This window comes from Gopherus evgoodei, chromosome 1 (genome assembly GCF_007399415.2).
Source record: "Gopherus evgoodei ecotype Sinaloan lineage chromosome 1, rGopEvg1_v1.p, whole genome shotgun sequence".
NCBI classification, from domain to species: domain Eukaryota; kingdom Metazoa; phylum Chordata; order Testudines; family Testudinidae; genus Gopherus; species Gopherus evgoodei.
The window spans coordinates 230,298,171-230,318,289 of NC_044322.1; the positions used below are offsets into that span (position 1 = coordinate 230,298,171).

Consider the following 20,119-nt stretch of genomic DNA (forward strand, 5'->3'; position numbering starts at 1 on the left):
AATTGCATTTCAGCCTTTGCTCTAGCACTCTCTGTCACATTTGCTATTCTAAGGAGGAATTACAGAACAGATCACGAACCACCCAGCTGCCAGGACTGTGGGAATAACCCCTCCTACCCAGACCTCAGCTCTGCTGTAGCTACGTTGATCTCACAGTGGATTATTCTAGAATGAGATTACACCACTCGGCCACTCCTGTAAGGGAGCAAGTAGGTTGTTTCATGCTCTGGGCTTTTATCTTAGATTCACACAGATAGATTAGATGAAACTGAAGACAAATCCTAAGAATTCCCATCATCTCCAGATTTTTATATGGGTTACATGGCAGCTGTGCTAGACAAAACCCATCTCACTGAGAAGAGGTCACACCCATTCATTTCCAAATCTGGTCCTTACTGGGGCCATGAAACTGGGGAGTTCAAGATCTCACTCGGAGGGGGTGTATGTGGAAAGACAGGAAATCAGAATGTATTGAAAAGAGAGATTTTATTTCAGAGACATTATTAATCCATTAATCAATCTTTTTTAGGTACTTCTAAGGTGCCTTGGTATCACTGTGGTTTCTAAGCACCAGTAACACAATAGGAAGCTAGAGTATTCTAAAAAGCACCATTAAACTGACAGAAGGACCTGGGCACCTGATAGGAACCAATACCTGGGATGGAGTATGGCCAGAACTTTAGACAATCTCCATGGAATTTCTGTTTAAATAAGAAATTTTACCATTTACCAAGGTTCTTCCAATAGTAGCTAAATATGATCCAGAGAGAGGAGACAAATTGTAAAGAAGCTACTAGGGAGGAGACAGGCTGCACTCCTGTCTGCAAAAGTCCATATATCCAGCAGTTTGGGAGCAGGCTTTCCAGCTCTCAGCGACCTCTTAATTTTACACATACTTCTCTCTCCTGCATTCTGCTTGTGAGGCTCTGTGCCCTCGGTAGAGATTAAAGTCCTTCTGGAAGAGGAACATATACGGTAACCGCTATATGAGCAAAAAAACGGCAGTGCCCAAATCGCCTTTTGACAGCTAGATCACTATGGGAAGGACAGGATGTGGGGAAGCTAATGATTTCAGCTGTGTGGCAATGAACAGGGGAAATAAATCCAGTATGAGGCACAAAGGAAATTCCACAGAGACAGATTACAGTGTCTTCATAAGAGTGGTGAACAACTTTAGCAGCTCTGGCAATGGGCCCTGAGCCCTAAGACCACACCGAATCTGCACACAATTTTAAATAAGTATACATAAAGATTTTAATCAGAAATAAATGCACACAGTTATTTTTAATTTAGAGAGCACTGTTAAATGTACAAAGCACCGTACAAAGCACATAGAAGGACAACATATGCTCAGAGGACTGCAGGGAAAGAAGTTTTCAGTGAGGAAAGTGCCAGTGCTTCTCTGAGACCAAATTCTTGATGCCAGGGTTTTCCTTTGAGTTGGTCTTGAGCATTAGGAGTTGCTGGCTTGAGTCCATTAATTGGCTGCAGTGTTTTGATTTATTCAGATTCATAACAGAAAAGTTCCATTTACTGGAACTACCCCAAACTGCAGTCCCCATCACTGAATTCTAGAGTGCTGTCAGATTGGCCATGCAGCAGGCATTTACCAAGGTTCAGTATGTTTCCTTCATCCAATTTGGATGTGAAAAGAGCAGACTGTTAAGTCAGTCAACTTTAGCTGAACTTTGGCTTAATCCTTGAGTCGGCAAATTGAAAAGCATGTATGCCCTTTGAAAGTACGTCGAGCAAATGAGTCCTGGAATTTCTGGATCCATTAAGCATCTGTCTGACTCTCTCAATCAGATATCTGGAGCATTTGTTGGGAAGTCAAAACCAAAAACCCATTGGTCTGAAGTTGTCCATGGAAAATACTTGCAGTTGCAAGCAAAAGCCTCTGATCCCATGCAGCTTCAGAGAAAGGCATCCACTCCAGAACATTCCTCCACTTCCTCGAGCAGCAGGAAACAAAGGTTCCTGCTCCTCCATGAGTTGCAAGCAAGTTCCCTGCTCCCCTCAAAGTTTAATATTTCAAAATACATTAAAATAATATTTTGTCATCTGTTGAGAGCCCAGAAGTGGCTTCAGGCTCCCAGAGAGTTCTGATCCCTTAGAGAGTGGCAAGTTTTGCCGAGCTAGCTACAGAATGAGCCTTTCATAAGCTTTCTTGGCCAGCAATTGCTCAAACTCCTGGATCTGCTCTGTAGCTTTAGCACACACAGGAGTTCTTTATTCTCCTGCTCCCCAGACCCTCCATTGGCTCTCACCAGTACTCCACCCTTCTGGAGATATTGTGAAGCCATGGAGCCAATTACAGAAATAATAAGCACATCACAGAACTAATATGTCTTCTCTATTCCTAATTTCTAGGATATCCAGCCATGCTGGATAAACACATGAGCTTGATTCTTTTGCTAAAATAACTAGCAGTAAAACAGTCAAATATATTACAATTTACATGTTTCATGGTGAGTCTTCAATGTTAGCACCCTAAACAGAAGAGCGGAGCATCTCTTGGAGTGGTTTCCCGCTTATTTGCCTGTAGATGCAGGCGGTTATTAGCACTATGTTGGGTCACATTCTGAAGTCATTCTTCACAACTGTAAGGGCTACAAACTTAATATAGGCACAGAGAGGAGAACTTAAATTCTGCAAAACTGAGGTGTCACCAGAAGGCTGCAAGTTGTGTGCCACAATCTTATAAGCTGCAGATGTGACCCAGAGCCAAATAACCGCTTGGCATTTTTTCCTTCACTTCAAAATAAAATAATTTTAAAAAGGAACAAACACCAAAACAAACAGGAAAATTGACCTTGTCATTTCATCACCTGCCAGGTCTGAGATTCCAGACTGATTCATCCATGTTCCAGCACACAGCTCCTTGGCTCCCACCACTCTGTGACCCCAAACATTGCCTGTCATCCCAGGAATATGTTCCACCCTCCTCTTTGATTCAGTCACCCACACCCCCAGTCGCTGCAGTTGTTTCATGTGCCTGCATGGTACCATACTTGCCCAAGGACCGAGCCACTGCTGCTCCCTACCATACGTGCACTCTCTGATGCGACACCAAGTACGAATTGCGGCTGAAACTCTTCCCACACTGCGCACATTTGAAGGGCTTCTCCCCAGTGTGCGTCCTGCGGTGCCGGATCAGGGTGGAGTTGTCGCTGAAGCTCGTCCCACACTCGGAGCACTTGTATGGTTTCTCTCCTGTGTGCGTCCTGCGGTGCTGGACAAGGTGGGATCTCTGGCTGAAGCTCTTCCCGCACTCAGGACACATGTAGGGCTTCTCTCCCGTGTGGGTCCGGCGGTGGATGATCAGCTTGGAGCTCTCACTGAAGCATTTGTCACAGTCCGTGCATTTGTAGGGCTTCTCGCCTGTGTGCAGCCGCTGGTGCGCGATGAGGTTGGAGCTGTCACTGAAGCATTTCCCACACTCGGGACATTTGTAGGGCTTCTCACCCGTGTGGAAGTTGGCATGTCTGATGAGCCCCGAGTTCTGGTAAAAGTTCCTCCCACACTTTGCACACACATAGGGCCTCTCTCCGGTGTGGTTCCTTTGGTGCTGCACAAGATGCGTGCTCTGGCTGAAGCTCTTCCCACAGTCTTTGCATTGGTAGGGTCTCTCCCCCGTGTGGATTCTCTGGTGCTGGATAAGGTGCGAGCGCCGGCTGAAGCTTTTCCCGCACTCGGTGCACACATAGGGTTTCTCGCCAGTGTGGATCCGCTGATGGCGGATGAGGTCCGAGCTCCGGTTGAAGCTCTGCCCACATTCAATACATATGTAAGGCTTCTCGCCCAGGAGAGTCTTCTGGTGAACGATGGTGTCTTTGCGTTTCCTGAAGCCTCTTTCACAACGAATAGGTTTTTCCTGTCTCTTCTCCGGAGAACATATCTCCTGCCTTTCACAGGCTTTGTCCTGGTCAGAACTCGGAAAAGCTTCCCTTATGAAAAAGTCTGATAATGTCCCAGGGGCTTCCACTGGCTTGGGACCTTCTTGTTGAGGATCTTCCTCCTCATTTTCATTCATGTTCCCATCACCTGCTGGAACAGAATGAGAATCCAGACATACAGCACCCCCTGCTGTTCCAGTCCTGGGCTCTCCCTCTCTTCACTGCTCTGCCAAAGCATTTCATTTCTGACCTATGCCTCCCCTTGCTATTCCTATAGATTCAGACCTCTGGCACCACACCTCAGCCCAGATCTGCATCTGTGACTGTTCTGCGCTCTCTCTCTTCCACTCCCCACATATTTCCTCCACTAGCCCAGACCCTCAGAGAAAGAGGGCAAGAGCCTGATTCTGTTCTAATTTACACCAGTGTCAATCCAGTGATTTCATCTGAGTTGCCCTGGATTTACACTGGCGTGAGAGAAGTATCAGTGCCACAGAATCCAGGCTCATGACACAGACACCTTGACTGCAAACAATGTGATTAGGCAGCTACACTGGAAGCAGCCTTCCCTGACATCTCTTCTCTCCTGCTCTGAGAAGAATGGGAAAGAATTCCCTTCGTGGGCACTGTACACTGGCTCCCACAGTTCCCCTGGTTCATAAATCCCAACTCACCACTCGCTGATATCATGGGATGTGTTCGGTCCCCCTCGACACCCTTTCACTTGCACAAACCACTGAGCCTGTCCTCATAAAGATTTTAAGGCGAGGGAAGTGAGAAAGGGAAAAAGAAGAGAAGTAGAATAGTGAAGACAAAGATGAGGGAGGTGAGAGTAGAGAGATGAGACAGAGGCAATAAAAAATGGGAGCAAGATCTGCTGAAGGCACAGAGCAGAAACAGAGAGAGGAGGAAGAGACAGAAAAAGCAGAGGGGGCTGAATTTTGGGATCCTCGCATCAGTGTTCCTAGGCCAATGCGAAACAATCGAGTTTCGCGGAGATCTGTAGGGAAGGATGCCTGCTAGGGGGACATGCAACAACCCAGCATTTAGCCCTCTCCGCTGCCTCCCCAATGACCCCTCTCCTGCAGACAGTTAACTGACAGCATGTGGGGCTACAACAAGAACAAATCCCCCAGGGGCTCTCGGGCAACCCACATGCCGCTATTTAGCCCCAGCCTTTGTGACAGCGGTAGGGGACCCTGCCGGGCTGGAGCCGCACAGACCCCTGTGCGCTGTCTCGGAGATGGTTTGTGTTTTTTTCTTTCCTTTTTCAGTCATCATCGTCCAGCCTTGCGAGCCCCTTTCTGCCGCAGCCCGGCCTCACGGGCAGTAATTTCTTGCCTCTCAGCTGTTGTTTTCTCCCTCCCCCTCTCCCCTGGAGCTGCATTTCCACCCTCTCCCATTATGGTAGGCTCCCCCATCCCTGACTCACCTCTCCCACTGGCAGCAAAGAGCTGTATTTTATAGCCTTATGCTCTCTGGCAAGGGCCCGGGAGGGATCATTGGAAGCAGGGATTGAGGCACTTTGGCTACTAGATGCTCCCCCAGCCCCAAGGAGCAGACAACAGGCTCCAGGGTAATGGACTGCTGGGAGTAGGAAGTCCCTTATTTCTGAAGTCCGCCAACCTCCCCCGTCCTGTCCCCCTGCCTGTAAATACTTCCTGCTTCTCAATAGGCAACGGAGGAGTGCTGTGCTCTATGGTTGTAACCCTTACATCCCCAGGCGAGGCAAGCATGAGGCTTTCAATAAAGTCAGAGGAGTTGGCAATTCTGAGCTACCCTTTTTATTATTATCATGGGTAATTAATACGATTTTATGAAATCAGAAGAAACCTTGAATCTGTTTCTTCAGCTAAGCAACAGAAAGCCTAGGCACGCATGAGAAAGTATGGTGTATGCAAAATAATCTATTAGAAGATTGTGACTTTTGCATTATTTGTTTTCATGGTGTGAAATAAACAGGTGTTTTCAGTCTATTTTGCCATCTCCCAGGACTCAGTTGCGATGAAATTGCAGCAGGTCGTGAGTCTGCCAAACTCCACCAGTTATTGAGGGAGAGGGAACAGGTGTCCCTCTGACAACTGAGACAGGAGGATGAGGTCTTCCTCAGAGACAAGGTGGTAAATCTGAGCAGCATCAGAGCGGAACTGAACTCTGTGCAGGAATCTGTTTCTGAAGGAGAGGCCAGATTGCAAGAACAAGATCCTACCACGTTTTTCAAGGTGAGGATCTCAAACTCACATTGCTATCCACTAGGGTTGCCACCCGAGATATGAAAACCCAGCATGTCCAGGATGTTTGTGAGCCCATAAAGTTGGACAGCTGGCAGTGTGTACTGACCACTCTTACAGATTTCCCAGGACAGCTACCTCAGAAAAGGGATGATCCTGGAAAAACCTGGAACACTGGCAGCCCTACTGTCCACATTCCACAGACACATCCACACCTCTCATCTATCTGCACACATGCTAACCACCCATTCACCCTTCAATACATCATATTCACCTACACTATGATTTTTAGTTTGGCAGAAAACAGGTGATTGGGGCTCAGGGAAGGAGGATCCCTGTGCACGTGTCCTACTGCCCCACTACTGGTTGGGACTGAAACTGCCTGACTGTGTGTTTTACACAGATAACAGCTAATGGAGAGCCTCCTTTCACTCAGGTGATAGAAGCTTTTGCTTTTGAAGCAAGAGAATGGGTTTTACCCTTGAAGCCACCAGGAAATTCCAAGTGACCATGGAATGCAGTAGCAAAGTTACAGTTGTGAAGACCTATGTGGCTTTGGATTTGTTCCAATATAACCAGTGCTTAAGTTGTGCCAGGGCTGAGCCCTGGCACCCCTAGGCTTAGTACTTCATAGCCCTGGCACCTCTGGGCTTGCTGCATCAATTATGAATGCAAAAAAATTATTTGGGTCCCGGCCCCTCTTTCGTTACAAATTAAGGACTGAATATAACATATAACAGAGGATAAAAGGGGGAAAACTCCCTTCTCCCCAATTTATGTATATCTTTGTTGTTATTTGTTATTATTAAAATCTTACTAGTTTTCACTGAACGGTGCCAAAACTGGTAACACCCTTTCTTCCTCCCCTTCCCTCTCTGCCCAACCCCTGACCAGCTGCCTATGGGACATCCGATCCATCCTATCCCCAGATCTATCTCCCCTTGTCCAGATGCTTCTGCTGCAGGCAGCTGGGTTTCAGTCATCACTGAACTGAAAAAATTGTATGGGAACCCCTAAACCAACTCCCAGTTTAATCTTGTAAGTAAAGTTCAGTCAGGGCTGGCTTTAGGCCTATTCCACCAATTCCCCTGAATCGGGCCCCGCGCCCAGTGAGAATCCCTTTCCTGGCTAGAGGCATCTTTTTAATTACCTGCAGGCACTTCAGGTCTTCAGTGGTGGGTCCTTCGCTTGCTCTGGGTCTTCGGTGGCATTTCAGCGGTGGGTCCTTCAGTGCTGCCGAAGACCTGGAGCGAGTGAAGGACCCGCCGCTGAAGATTCAGAGCACCACCTGGTGAGTACAAGCCTCATGTGGTTTGTTTTTTTTAAGTCATCCCTGCAGGGGCCCCCTCGAAACTGTTCGAATTGGGCCCCGCACTTCCTAAAGCTGGCCCTGAGTTCAGTTACTAATTCCTGGCTCTTTGAGTATCAGGGTTGGAAGGGACCTAAGGAGCTCATCTAGTCCAACCACCTGCTCAAAGCAGGGCCATTTCCCAGGTAGAATTTTGAAACAATTCCTGATGGAGCACCTAGATTTGAACCAGGGACCGCTTGATCTGCAGTCAAATGCTCTACCACTGAGCTATACTCTCTCTCTTCTCAGGCCTGCTCTACACACAGAAAATGCACCAGTGTAACTTGTGTGACTACTGTTAAATTGGTTTAAGAATGCCTTATATTACTCTGTCAGGTGGTACCAGTAGATTATGAAATGTATTGCTTGGATAAAAAGCAGATTTATCTATTAGGCAAAATCAGATTTATTATATTAATTTGTCAAAACCCTGGAAGGTACAGAAAAGCCTTTTCATCCATCCTAGGGAGGGAAGAGAGGATCTGGGGCCTCAACTCTAACCCGGCTGAAGGGTGGGAATAACCGAGTTAATTTAGGGGAGAGACTTAAAATGGAGCAGGTGGGTTTCTGGAAATAATCTAGTCATTTTAATTTATGTTGGATTAAATAAACCCACCTCTGACGAAAGGGACTGAAATTCTGCTGCTGTTGAGAGCCATATCGAGTGCCCTGGCTGGTGAATTGGGCCCCACTGTTTTACAGACTCTCTGATCTTGCTCCTCCTACAGCAGCTCCCCCTTTGGATGGCCCTGAACACTTCAAATGCTTGTAGATGTCTTATCTTCTCTTTGTTTAGCCTAGTGAAACATAAAGTCAACATTCAGCCAATAGAGTGAAATAGGACTTAAGGAAACAAGAAAACGACAAGGTACAAACTGGGTGCAAAATTCTTCTTTGTTGTATTGACTTTTCTCCAGAGAGGCAGACTTTAGATGAGGGCTGCTTCTCATAACTGATGAGGCAGAATTAGGATGGACTAGGTGTTCCATGGTAAACCATTCTGAATATCTAGTCACAATAGGGCTATTGTTTAATTTGGATAATCAAGGGAAAGTTCAATGAAATTAATACATGTTGGGGATGTACTACCTTTTTCTTCTTCAGATAAGTGAGTTTTACAGGTGAATGAGTCTTGGTTAATCAAGATTTGATGGTGTTTAGTTCTATTCAACTTTCTTTAAAAGAAAGCTAAGGACCAAGTGGGTAACAGGACGATAGAGGAGGGCTATAACCCTTAAACTCTACCCCACTGCATGAATTAACATACTAGGGGACTGAGATCTTTCTTGTGTGCCGTGCCTTTCTTATCTCATATTTGGAGGGAAATGTGGCATGCAACACTCTGATTAATTAGCATTGAAAATGGATTGTTGTTCAGGTGTCCATGTCTCAGCTCCAGTTATGGTTTGTGGTGGGAGCTGTCACACTGAAGCACCAGTGGAACTTCACTTCATCTTGGTGTATTAACATTGAGGACTTAAGAAAAGAGAGAAATAATGAGTGTCCACATGTAGTGGCTCTCGTTGATGATACCACATGGAGGATATCAATTGGCCTTCTTCCTGTGTTCTTCTAGAAGTGTCTTGACCAATAAGTGCAAGAGGCTCCCTTCATGTTACTCTTCTGTCATTCAGTAACAAAGCATGATGTATCCTTGAGGTTTGATCATGTGAAGTCACTTGGACACAGGGCTGTGTCTAATAAAGTTATTTTGAACGACTTACTTCCGCGAAGGGCAAATGAAATTGTAATGTAGGTACTTTCTGCTTCATTAATGGAATACACACCAAAAGCAAATCATCTGGACTGTGGCTGAGGGCAATATGATTAAAATGGGTCAAAAATCGAAAAAAAAAATAGTTGGAAACTTTGGGCGTAGTTGAAAGTGTGTTCTGTCTTGTGTTTCACAACAGTTTGACGTTTTTCATGTTCTGATTTTTTTCTCAGAATATTTTTCTAAGCAACATTTTTCAGCTTTGAATTCGGATACTTTCAAAAATGAAAGTTTTGATTTTGATATAATTTCACCATGTATCTGAGCTGACCAATCAAAACTGACATTTCAATAAAAACAAAACAAACTGGGGGAAAAATACTTTGAAGAGCAACCAATAGGTTACATTTTTAATTTAAAGTTTGCTTTGAATTTTTTAAATATAATATTTCAAAAGAATATTTGAAAAAATAACTTTGATATAAATCTTTCGCTCAAAAAATTCTGACTATCTTTAAACATGACTTCTTTTTCTTCCTTTTTGGTTTATAACTTCACTTGGTCAAAAGATTAATTTAATTCTTTGGTGTTGGCTGTCTTTTAAAACAACAACAAAGAACTAGTAGAATGTTCAGAGGAGATTTCACATGCCAATAGCTAATGTATTCATTTTACTGGTTGCCTTGATACAAGATAAACTTCCTCATTGCACTGTTTGCCTAGATATAAAATGAAGGGGTAGATTTTCAAAAGATTATATGACAGTTTGATCCTGGCCTACTTCCCATTGACTTCCAGTGGGAATTAGGCACCTAAATATGTTTACATAACCTGCAGAAGTGAGCCTCCCATCCTGGGCTGTCAGACTTGGGTTAGGGGGCAATAGCTGTGTAGACACTGCTTTGACTTTGCAGGTCAGGCTGTGACTCTGAAGCCTAGGGATTGAGTAGGCTGTCGACCCAGCCTGGGAGGCTCACTTCTGTGCATTGTGTAGACATACCCTAAGTGTGCCTTTGAAAATCTGTCTTAAATGCCTTCATTTTGCCATCTGAGTGAATTTGTGGAGAAAGCTGTTCTGTGATCACTTTAAAATAAATTCCTGTTAAAAAAAATGCACTCTTATCTGTAATTACTTTCTAAATAAATAATTTTTATACCAATATAATTATTTTTCTGTCATGATCTGATGCTCTCAGCACCTCTGATACTCAATACCTGGTCAGCTCTGGCCTGCTTATGGTATCTCTCAGGCCTGGAGGAAGGAAAATGGACACCTTCAATGGGAGTGGGCAGCATGGAGACTCCAGCACTGCTGGGGGAGGATGAATGGGCACTCCAGTGATAAGGGGTGGGGGGGGGGAATTCTAGCCACCAGGTATAGCGGCTGTTCCTGTGGAAAAACAGGAAGTGAACCCATCTGCTATGTGGTAAAACACAGGGAAATGAGTCCTGTTGGGAGAGCAATGGGAATATGAGTTAGAATGACACCTAGGTGAACAGGCTCCTAGTGGGGTAGTTCATGGGTGCATATGCATTGTTATATTGCTGTCTGCAGGGTTGTAGCTACGTTGGTCCCAGGACATTAGACAGACAAGGTGGGTGAGGTAATATCTTTTATAGGACCAACTTCTGTTGGAGAGAGAGACAAACTTTCAGTAGTACACAGCTCTTCTTCAAGTCTGGCTTCTTTAGACCTGAAGAAGCTCTGTATAAGCTCAAAAGCTTGTCTCTTTCAGCAACAGAAGTTGTTCCAAGAAAAGAGATTACCTTACCCATCTTGTCTCTCTTGTTATATTGCTGTCATTCCCAAAAGACCCAGTCGGGATTAGGGACCTATTGTGGGGGGTGCTGTGAAAGCACATAGGAAGACAGTCCCTGCTGCAAAGAGCTTACAACAAAGTTGCGGATGTGTCACTGTGGAGGGACTGAGTGAGCTGGAGGGAAACAGCTTGACTCTTGGATAGGGGCTTTGCCGGTCACTGTATGCAGATTGGGATGGCATGAGACATACGGGTGGTCTACACCTAGCTGTGCAAACTGGATTGACAAGTATCCCTGGCCTGGGGATGAGCCTGGAATGCCAGGGGTGACTGTTCAACTGCCATGAGGGTTTAACGCCTGGTTTATTCCAGAGGCAGAGAGAGGAGGGGGCTGAGCCCTGGGTTGGTCAGCGTGTAACTCTCCCAAGCCAGCTAGCCCCAGGAGTTAGTGAGGAAGATCAAAGAATCTCAGAGAGGGACTGGAGACCAACAAAACTAACTTCTCCTTCCACCCCCACTGCCCTGGACTGAATTTCCCACTTACCCTCAGAAACATGGGCTGGGGGTGGGGATAGGGGATGTCAGGCCAGGGTAGAGCTTGGATCCCACTGCGAGAGGTAATGCTCAGGAGAGGATGATCCTTTGAGAAGAGCAGTGTTTGCCTGTAGGGCATGAAGCCTGGGGAAGGGGCTCTGTAACAGGTGTATGGGTGTTGAGGACTAGGGTCCATATTCTGGTCCCCACCTGACCACTGTATAACCTTAAGGCCGTGTATAGGGGCTGTGATAGACCAGGGAGCATTCTCCTAGTGCAGGCTTCGATGTAGGGGCTGTGCTGGAAGTGGGAAGGGTGTGAGGATTCTGGGCTCCAGGATTGTTGGGGTAAATTATAGCAGCTGCTAGGATTCCTCTACTTTATGCTGAGTGCCATTCCCTATAACTATGCTTTCTGTACAACACCTCTCTGGAGGCACAGCCCAGAATCTAGCCCTAGGGAGCTGCACACAGAGCAGCTTCATGCCTCCAGGAGTTGGGTTCCTGTGAAAGGAATCCACTTCCCACTGGAGCAAAGGAGAGAGTGAGAAGACGAAACTAGAGACAAAGACACTGCACATAAATCTGAGCAGGAACCTCTAGGTGGCAGGAGAGTCTAGAAAGAGCAAGCACAAGAGAATCAGAGGAGTATCCTACTCCCCTTTACTGCACCAGCTGCTGGTTTTATTCTGCAGATGATGGCTATGTGAGGAAGGGCTCTCCATGAGACTCACACAGTAGGAAAGGTTTGCCATTGGGGAGAAAGTCCTGGGGGTATGGGTTACAGCTGGGTAGGGCAGAAAATGCAAAAGACAAGTGCCCAGTTATTGGGGATCTGCCCCAGATCCTCAAAGGTATTTAAGTGGCCTAAGTCCCATTGATTTCAATGGGTTCTATATACCTTTGAGGATGTGGTCCAATGTGCCTGGATTGAGAAGCATTAAAGAAAGTTGTCCTACATAGGAAGCTCTGCATTCAGGGCAGCTTCCTGCCTCACTAAATTTCCCCATTTTTCTCCCAGGAGTTGGGTTCCTCCAAAGAACCGAACTGCTCTTTACAACTCCACTTCCCTTGAGATCTCAGAGCTTCTTCAGCCAATGGGAAACCAGTTCCTAAGATCATAAAAAACATTGTCTTCTCAATGGATTTACAGAATGAGAAGAGGTCTCCAGAGCACTTAGCCAGTGAAGATGAGGCCCAGTTCCATATCCATCAGGCAGACGGGATCAGAATCTGTGACCACTTTCTCCTAGGAAACTGTCCTGAAGGACCTGGCTGCCCACTCCACCACACTCGCTATCCCTACCACTGGCAGTTAAGGCGGAGTGACAACAAAGCCTGGCAGAGTTTGAGTGACTCAGCTCAGCGGCACCTGGAAAATCTTTACTGCAATGTTAACAAAAGTCATGCTCATTTTTTGGACAAGTAAGTGATGAATAAATTCCAGCCCCAGCATTTCCCAGCAGGAGGTGCTGTAAAGAACAGCACAAGACAACTAGCTGCAGTGAGATCACTTCAACGCAGGTCCTAGCCTTGTACAGTAGGAGACAAGGAAGAGAATGAAGCAGACGTTCTAGTTGTTCTAACACAGGTTGAGTCTTCCCTTACTGGAGGAACTCTAGGGAATGGTGAAGGAGCTCTGGCTGTGGAGAGCTCCCAGCTATGCTCCAATGCTAGCCACTCTCAGCTGGTGGTGCTGAACAGACCAGTAGCACTGGCCGTGAGGAGTGCATAGTTTCTCCAGTCCCAGTCTCTCCCAGTGGAGGGCATTATAGGGGATGGTGGAGGAGTACTGCCTTAGGGAGATCACCACTATTGCAGCCTCACTCTCCCAGCTGTATACATGCTTGTAACTGTTTATTTATTTTTCCTCATAGCAATAATTCTTCTGGGAAACTTGCCCTGACTTCCTTGGAAGTGATAACCTCTGAGACCTATGACAAAGCAAGGCGTCTTTCCAACACCTGTGATTCACAGCAGAACCCCCATTTTCCCACACAGTGGGCAGTGTTTTGGAAAAATGGTGATAAATGGATAAAATACGAGGAGGTGAGGGAAAGAGAATGAGGCCTCACAGTATGATGTACTGGCTAGTGTCTTTCATGCAAGCTGTCTCCTCAAATAATGCTTCACTGCGATAAATGCCATTACATAGGATTGGTGAGGTGGGTAACTGCAGAAAAGCTCATCCAGCCACCAGGAGCTGCAGAAGAGAAAGCTGTTGTGTTGACTCTGGTGAGACTGAAGAGGCCAAGAGTTCATGGCATACACATGGAGAAGTTAGATAAAAGCATAAATACTCTTGCTGGAAGGTTGCAGTCAAACACTACTTTATTTCATAGAATTCAGAATGATAGGATAAAAGAGCCCAAAACAGAGAGACATAAAGCTGTCCTTCTACAGACTGACTGCTGTTAGACACAGATTTCATGCACCCCTACAGAGCCCCATAGCCAGGGGCTGGGCAAACATTGCCTTCTGTTACCCATCTCTCCTTTGGTAGATCAAAGGGCTGCCCAAGCAGATCCTGCCTCTTCAGTGGGGGGTGGGAGGATGGGCAGGAAAGCCAAGACCCAGGCGGCCAGCTGAGCTACTGCACTTCCTTCTCCTTCCCTTTACCCTTCAGCAGTTGTAACAAAGGGTGCTTCTCCCATGTGTCCCACATACACCTGGACTAGCACATAAATGGTGAGAAGGAGGGCTGTTCCCAGCCCCTGCTACCCCCACACCTCCTGCTCATCAATCTCTGGGAGTGCCTGCTTGCCTGCTCCCTCTCTTCTTGCTGAGTATCAGGGGGAGAAGACATTAGAGCTGGTCCTGACCTTATTAATGCAGGATATTCAGGGTGAGGAGTGCTTGATGCTGTCCTGCCCTACCTCCTGCTCTTTCGGAGGAAAGAGCAAGGAGCTGGTACAGGCACTTCCTTCTCCAGAGCTACTGAGGAGCTTCTCACTGTGGCCTCTTCCTGAGGGATTCCTAAGGGGGTTCCTTCTCAGAACCCAAGGACTGGATTTATGTTAGCTAGTGGAGGAGAGCTTCCAGAAGCCCCTAACTCTTCCCTCCTCCAATTATTTTTAAATCATATTTATATTGGGTACTTCTAACCATGGCCTCACTGTTTTCAAAGCAAGAGTCAGGGGTACAACAACCCTCATTGTAGAGAGGGTGACTGGAAGAGCCGACGGCAGATAGGAGAGAGCAGAGGGCTGAGAACTAAGGCTGGTGGGATTCTGGGCAGGAGGGGCCATGGCACAAAGTGGTAGCTGTCATCAGTGAGAGAGCAAGAGCACAGCTCATGGATAGGCGTGGAACATGACAGGCGGGAACCAGAGATATCTGCATAGCTATGAACACTGTTCAGAAGAATACAGCTCTTGAATGTTAAATGTTGCTCTGACAATACGGCTGATGAAAGCATAGGCAGCAGAAATTAGGGTGTTTTGGAGGGTGGGTGAGTTTTTTTTTGCTGCCTAGAGATGAGTTGCTCTTCTGCTCTGGCCAGAGGGAAGCCCAGATAAAAAATAGACAAAGATGTTCTTGAGTAAGGCCATGTCTACTAGAGAGCTTACAGCGGCACCTCAGTACCATTGCAACTGTGCTGCTGTAAGATCTCCCGTGTAACTGCTGTATGCCAACAGAATAGAGCTCTCCCTTCCACATCATTAAACCATCCCCAATGAGTGGGGGGTAGCTATGCTGGTGGGAGAAACTCTTTCACCAACATAGCGCTGTGCACACTATGCCGGTGAAACTTATGTCACTCAGGGGGATGCTATTTTCACACCCCTGAGCAACATAAGTTTTGCCGACATAAGTGGTAGTGCAGACATGGCCAAAGAGATGGTTGGAGAGATAAGTGCTGATTTCTTCAGCAGTTTGCTGAGAAAGGGAAGGTTAGAGACAGGGCAGAGATTGGAGCGTGAGGGCCAAGAGACTGTTGTGTTTGTCTTGGTCTATGCCTAAAATGTAGGTTGACCTAGTTACGTCACCCAGAATGTGTTAAAAATACACCCCCCTGAGACACTTAGTGAAGCCAGCCTGAGCCCTGGTGTAGACACCGATAGTTGACAGAACAATTTTGCTCTCAAGGGGGTGGATTTAGTACAGTGACCGAAAATGCTTTCTTTGCTGTAACAAGTGTCTGCACTGCAGCGGGGTTGCTGCAGCACCGCAGATGTGCCACTGTAGCACTTGTAGTGCAGATATACCCTAAGAAGGGGATGGATGAAGACAGAATTGAAAGTGTTGGGGAATGTAGCAAAAGCAAAGGAATGATGATAATAGGAGAGAGCCATGACTAAGGCCATGTCTACATCTAAAATTTTGCAGCGCTGGTTGTTACAGCTGTATTAGTACAGCTGTATAGGGCCAGCGCTGCAGAGTGGCCACACTTACAGCAACCAGCGCTGCAAGTGGTGTTAGATGTGGCCACACTGCAGCGCTGTTGGGCGGCTTCAAGGAGGGTTCCGGGACCGAGAGAGCAAACCGGGAAAGGAAACCAGCTTCGCCGCGGTTTGCTCTCTCGGTCCCGGAGCCAGCCAGCAAACCGCAGGGAAGGAGACCTGCTTGCTCGGGGTTCCGGGACCGAGAGAGCAAACCGGGAACGCCGCGGTTTGCTCTCTCGGTCCCGGAGCCAGCCAGCAAACCGCGGGGAAGGAGACCTGCTTGCTCGGGGTTCCGGGACCGAGAGAGCAAACCGGGAACGCCGCGGTTTGCTCTCTCGGTCCCGGAGCCAGCCAGCAAACCGCGGGGAAGGAGACCTGCTTGCTCGGGGTTCCGGGACCGAGAGAGCAAACCGGGAACGCCGCGGTTTGCTCTCTCGGTCCCGGAGCCAGCCAGCAAACCGCGGGGAAGGAGACCTGCTTGCTCGGGGTTCCGGGACCGAGAGAGCAAACCGGGAACGCCGCGGTTTGCTCTCTCGGTCCCGGAGCCAGCCAGCAAACCGCGGGGAAGGAGACCTGCTTGCTCGGGGTTCCGGGACCGAGAGAGCAAACCGGGAACGCCGCGGTTTGCTCTCTCGGTCCCGGAGCCAGCCAGCAAACCGCGGGGAAGGAGACCTGCTTGCTCGGGGTTCCGGGACCGAGAGAGCAAACCACGGCGAAGCTGGTTTCCTTTCCCGGTTTGCTCTCTCGGTCCCGGAACCCCGAGCAAGCAGGTCTCCTTCCCCGCGGTTTGCTGGCTGGCTCCGGGACCGAGAGAGCAAACCGCGGCGTTCCCGGTTTGCTCTCTCGGTCCCGGAACCCCGAGCAAGCAGGTCTCCTTCCCCGCGGTTTGCTGGCTGGCTCCGGGACCGAGAGAGCAAACCGCGGCGTTCCCGGTTTGCTCTCTCGGTCCCGGAACCCCGAGCAAGCAGGTCTCCTTCCCTGCGGTTTGCTGGCTGGCTCCGGGACCGAGAGAGCAAACCGGGAAAGGAAACCAGCTTGATTACCAGAGGCTTCCTCCTTCCACGGAGGTCAAGAAAAGCGCTGGTGAGTGTCTACATTGCATTACCAGCGCTGGATCACCAGCGCTGGATCCTCTACACCCGAGACAAAACGGGAGTACGGCCAGCGCTGCAAACAGGGAGTTGCAGCGCTGGTGATGCCCTGCAGATGTGGACACTCTCAAAGTTGCAGCGCTGTAACTCCCTCACCAGCGCTGCAACTTTCTGATGTAGACAAGCCCTAAAGGAGAAGCAAGTGGGTGAAGAGAGACTGAGCATCTGTATGCAGACTTACTGCCCTCAAACTCCCAGAAACATGGGGTGGCATTTCCTCAATGAAATGCTAGAGTGCTATTGAGGGAGCACTGTGGAGGCGTACCTGATTTTTCCCTTTATCCAGTTTATCCTAACATCATATCCCCACCTCTTATTCTCTCTGAGCTCAGCCCGTCTTCAGTGATCTCCTCTCTGCCTTTGAGGAGGATAAGGAATTGCACAACTTCGAGCTCCGGGGCAAGAACTATAGCGTGGATTTGAAGAGGTTTGTGCAACATAGCATGGAACGGGGATACGTTCGCCACATCCAGCGCCGGCCTTCCTACCGATCACTCCTCAGTATGATGCCATACCTGCAGTACGTGACTCTACTGGCAACAATGCTCCTATAGGCATTTCAACAGCAAGTAGGAAAATAAATGTTCCCTTCTTGTTATCTCCTTAGGATGATCTCAAGTAAAGCCAGTATACCCTCTTGTCCTACTCATGACATCCCTGGGGAAGATCCCATGGATGGTTACTATGGTCCATACCCTGCTGCTTGGATTCCACAGCCAACTGTTGATCAGGCTTTCCTGCAAATGGAGGTGACGCCATCAGAAGCTGCATACCGCTCTACTTGTGTTCTCTTCCACCAGTCTCTTCCAGAGGATGAGGTCCTGGTGCTGGCAATTTACAGGATCCGGAACGAAGATCTCTGGCAAAGATATACTAAGTAAAAAGAGAAGTGGATGTAGTTAGAGACAACAGCCTTGGAGTGTGAATTGCAGTGCTTGTGCCCAGGGTTAAGCATCCCACCATCCTCAGAGGTTGGGAATATGAATGTGGAGCTAGAGGGTGTGGCTCCTACACACAGAGGCAGGGACTGTGAATGTCGATGCCATCAAAGGATAGGACTGTGAATCCTAGTGCTAGTGCCCCAGAACCCATTGTGTTAGAGTGTCCCAGCTTCCTAGATACTTATGTGGTCCCCCTCACCACAGTATTTGAGCATATCACTATTTTTAAATGTATTTATCCTCACAACATCCCTGTGAGGCAGTCAAGTGCTGTTATTCACATTTTATAAATGAGGAACTGAGACCCTGATCCACAAAGATATTTAGTTTCTTAGCTTCCACTGATTTCAGTGGAAGGTAGGGGCCTAATTACCTTTGTGGATCTTGGCCTAAATGATTTCTCCAACATCATAGAGGAAGTACGTGGCAGAGCAAGTCCACAGTCTGAGACTAGCACCCTAAGCACTGGATTATCTTTCTTTCCATGTGAACAGGAATACTGTTATCAGTCTTCTAGGCTTTGGTTCCCGCTACACTCGGAGACTGAGAGCAAAAATCTTACTACTGTTGCTTTGAACTGTGGGTCCCAGTGCACGAAAGCAAACATATTTGTTCATTAACAGGCACTTTCTTGTGCATTAATTGGTTGCTTCATCTACACCAGAGTGTGCTTCTCTCTGCACTGCGTGAATCCTAGTGCCCTGCTGTAGGTACAAATAGTGCATATTGATTTGATGAGTGAACAGTTGTGCATTACTGGATGGTGCACTCATCTATGAGTGCACATTGTTGCATGTCTCCATCCACGATAGCTTAATTAGTGTGTTAAGGCATGGATTTTGTGGGTAGATGTTTATTTGAGTGCTTTGAGTTCTCAGTTGGAGAGACTGAACCCTAGTTCCCTGGGATTCAAGATTGTGCTACTTATCTTTTGCATAAGTAAGAGCTGAGGGATGGGTGGGAGGGATTACTCTTCCTGGCTCCCTGTGGACCTTCAGCATCACCCCGTCAGGGCAGAGACTCTAACCTTCTATTTCTTCTTTGCTCCCAATTCAGCCGGAAAAAAATCATGACTTGGGGAAGAACAAAGCTTGAGAAACTACAACTGGAGAAGCACCTCTTCTTTGGAACCTCAGCCAGAAACGTGGAGCCCATTTGCAAGACAAACTTCAGCCAGTTCCTGCCGGAACAGCACAGCCCTATTTTTGGCCAGGGCATTTATTTCTCATTGACAGCAGATTATTCAAACCGATACTCCCGTGCAAAGAAAGGTGGGATGCGCTACATGTTCCTGGCCAAGGTTTTAGTGGGCAAGACTGTGGCTGGGAGAGCACATTACCGCCGGCCCCCAGAACAGGAGCCTGGTGGGCAACTCTATGACTCTTGTGTCAATAGTGTGACCAAGCCCCAGGTGTACGTGGCCTTTGACAACTTCCAGTGCTACCCCTACTTTCTTATCCACTACAAGCTCCTCTCTGACCCTGTGGAGCTGTACAGCTGATGGCACAAGGAGGAGGGGCTTTTATGCTCTCTCTGAATCATCCACATAATGACTTCTACCATCAGAACATGAAGAGGGTTGGTTTTAGTCCTTCCCTTTCCTTCGAGCTATACTCCTTGTAAAGGACTTTACAAATAGTTCCTGGGCATACAGAGAGTGCTAGCTGCAAGTACGTGTAGGCTGGGATTTTCAAAGGTGCCTAAGGGAATTAGGCACCCAACTCCCATTGAATTAGAATGGAAATTTGGCGCCTGAATCCAATTCAAATTCAAGGGGAGTTGGATACCTAGCTCTTGGGGTGGGATTTTCAGAGGAGCCTTAATCCTTTCAGTATAGGAAAAACATACCCAACTAATTTCCACACCATTCCTCCACCACCTTTTTGAATTCTCACTGATTATCCCCTCTATTCTTTCCCACAATCCACATTTACCCACCTCTGACTTTACCCTGGTCACCTTCAATTCATTTCACCATCCATCTAAATAAGAATGGCTGTGTAAGATGTCCCTTCTGAATTCCACTAAAAAAAAACAAAAAAAACATTTTGTACATTGGACAGAAGGAGGCACTGTTGCATGAAATGAAGCCATTCTTTCTCATCCTGATCTCTGGAGGGTCTTGTGGACCATCGCGTGTTCCTCAAATACATTAAA

The 20,119-nt window shown here is 47.4% G+C and overlaps 2 protein-coding genes and 1 non-coding gene across 7 annotated transcripts in view; 1 reads left to right on the forward strand and 2 right to left on the reverse strand.

Annotated features, from left to right (window-relative positions):
• Window positions 1-19,902, forward strand: part of LOC115637566 (protein mono-ADP-ribosyltransferase TIPARP-like) — a 42,436-nt gene extending 22,534 nt beyond the window's left edge. Inside the window, exons 3-7 of the mRNA XM_030538931.1 lie at window positions 12,507-12,910; window positions 13,363-13,534; window positions 17,354-17,541; window positions 17,629-17,898; window positions 19,019-19,902. Of these exons, the coding sequence (XP_030394791.1) occupies window positions 12,627-12,910; window positions 13,363-13,534; window positions 17,354-17,541; window positions 17,629-17,898; window positions 19,019-19,463 (1,359 nt within the window). The 5' untranslated portion in view covers window positions 12,507-12,626 and the 3' untranslated portion in view covers window positions 19,464-19,902. The remainder of the gene's footprint in view (window positions 1-12,506; window positions 12,911-13,362; window positions 13,535-17,353; window positions 17,542-17,628; window positions 17,899-19,018) is intronic.
• Window positions 1,260-8,274, reverse strand: LOC115637544 (zinc finger protein 239-like). Of its 5 annotated transcripts, none has more exons than XM_030538883.1 (2): window positions 8,095-8,274; window positions 1,260-4,044 (listed from the first exon to the last, which is right to left on the reverse strand). In XM_030538883.1, exons 1-2 carry the CDS (start codon window positions 8,135-8,137, stop codon window positions 3,041-3,043), a joined length of 1,047 nt encoding a protein of 348 aa, XP_030394743.1. In that variant the 5' UTR covers window positions 8,138-8,274; the 3' UTR covers window positions 1,260-3,040. The 5 variants fall into 5 exon arrangements, with proteins under 5 accessions (XP_030394743.1, XP_030394758.1, XP_030394750.1 ...); XM_030538898.1 differs by lacking the exon at window positions 8,095-8,274 and adding an exon at window positions 4,571-5,629; XM_030538890.1 differs by lacking the exon at window positions 8,095-8,274 and adding an exon at window positions 4,571-5,629 and having other exon boundaries at window positions 1,260-4,047.
• TRNAC-GCA lies at window positions 7,646-7,716 on the reverse strand. The gene has a single exon. It is a non-coding gene; the product is annotated as a tRNA-Cys (tRNA).
• Window positions 19,903-20,119: the final 217 nt, after the last annotated feature.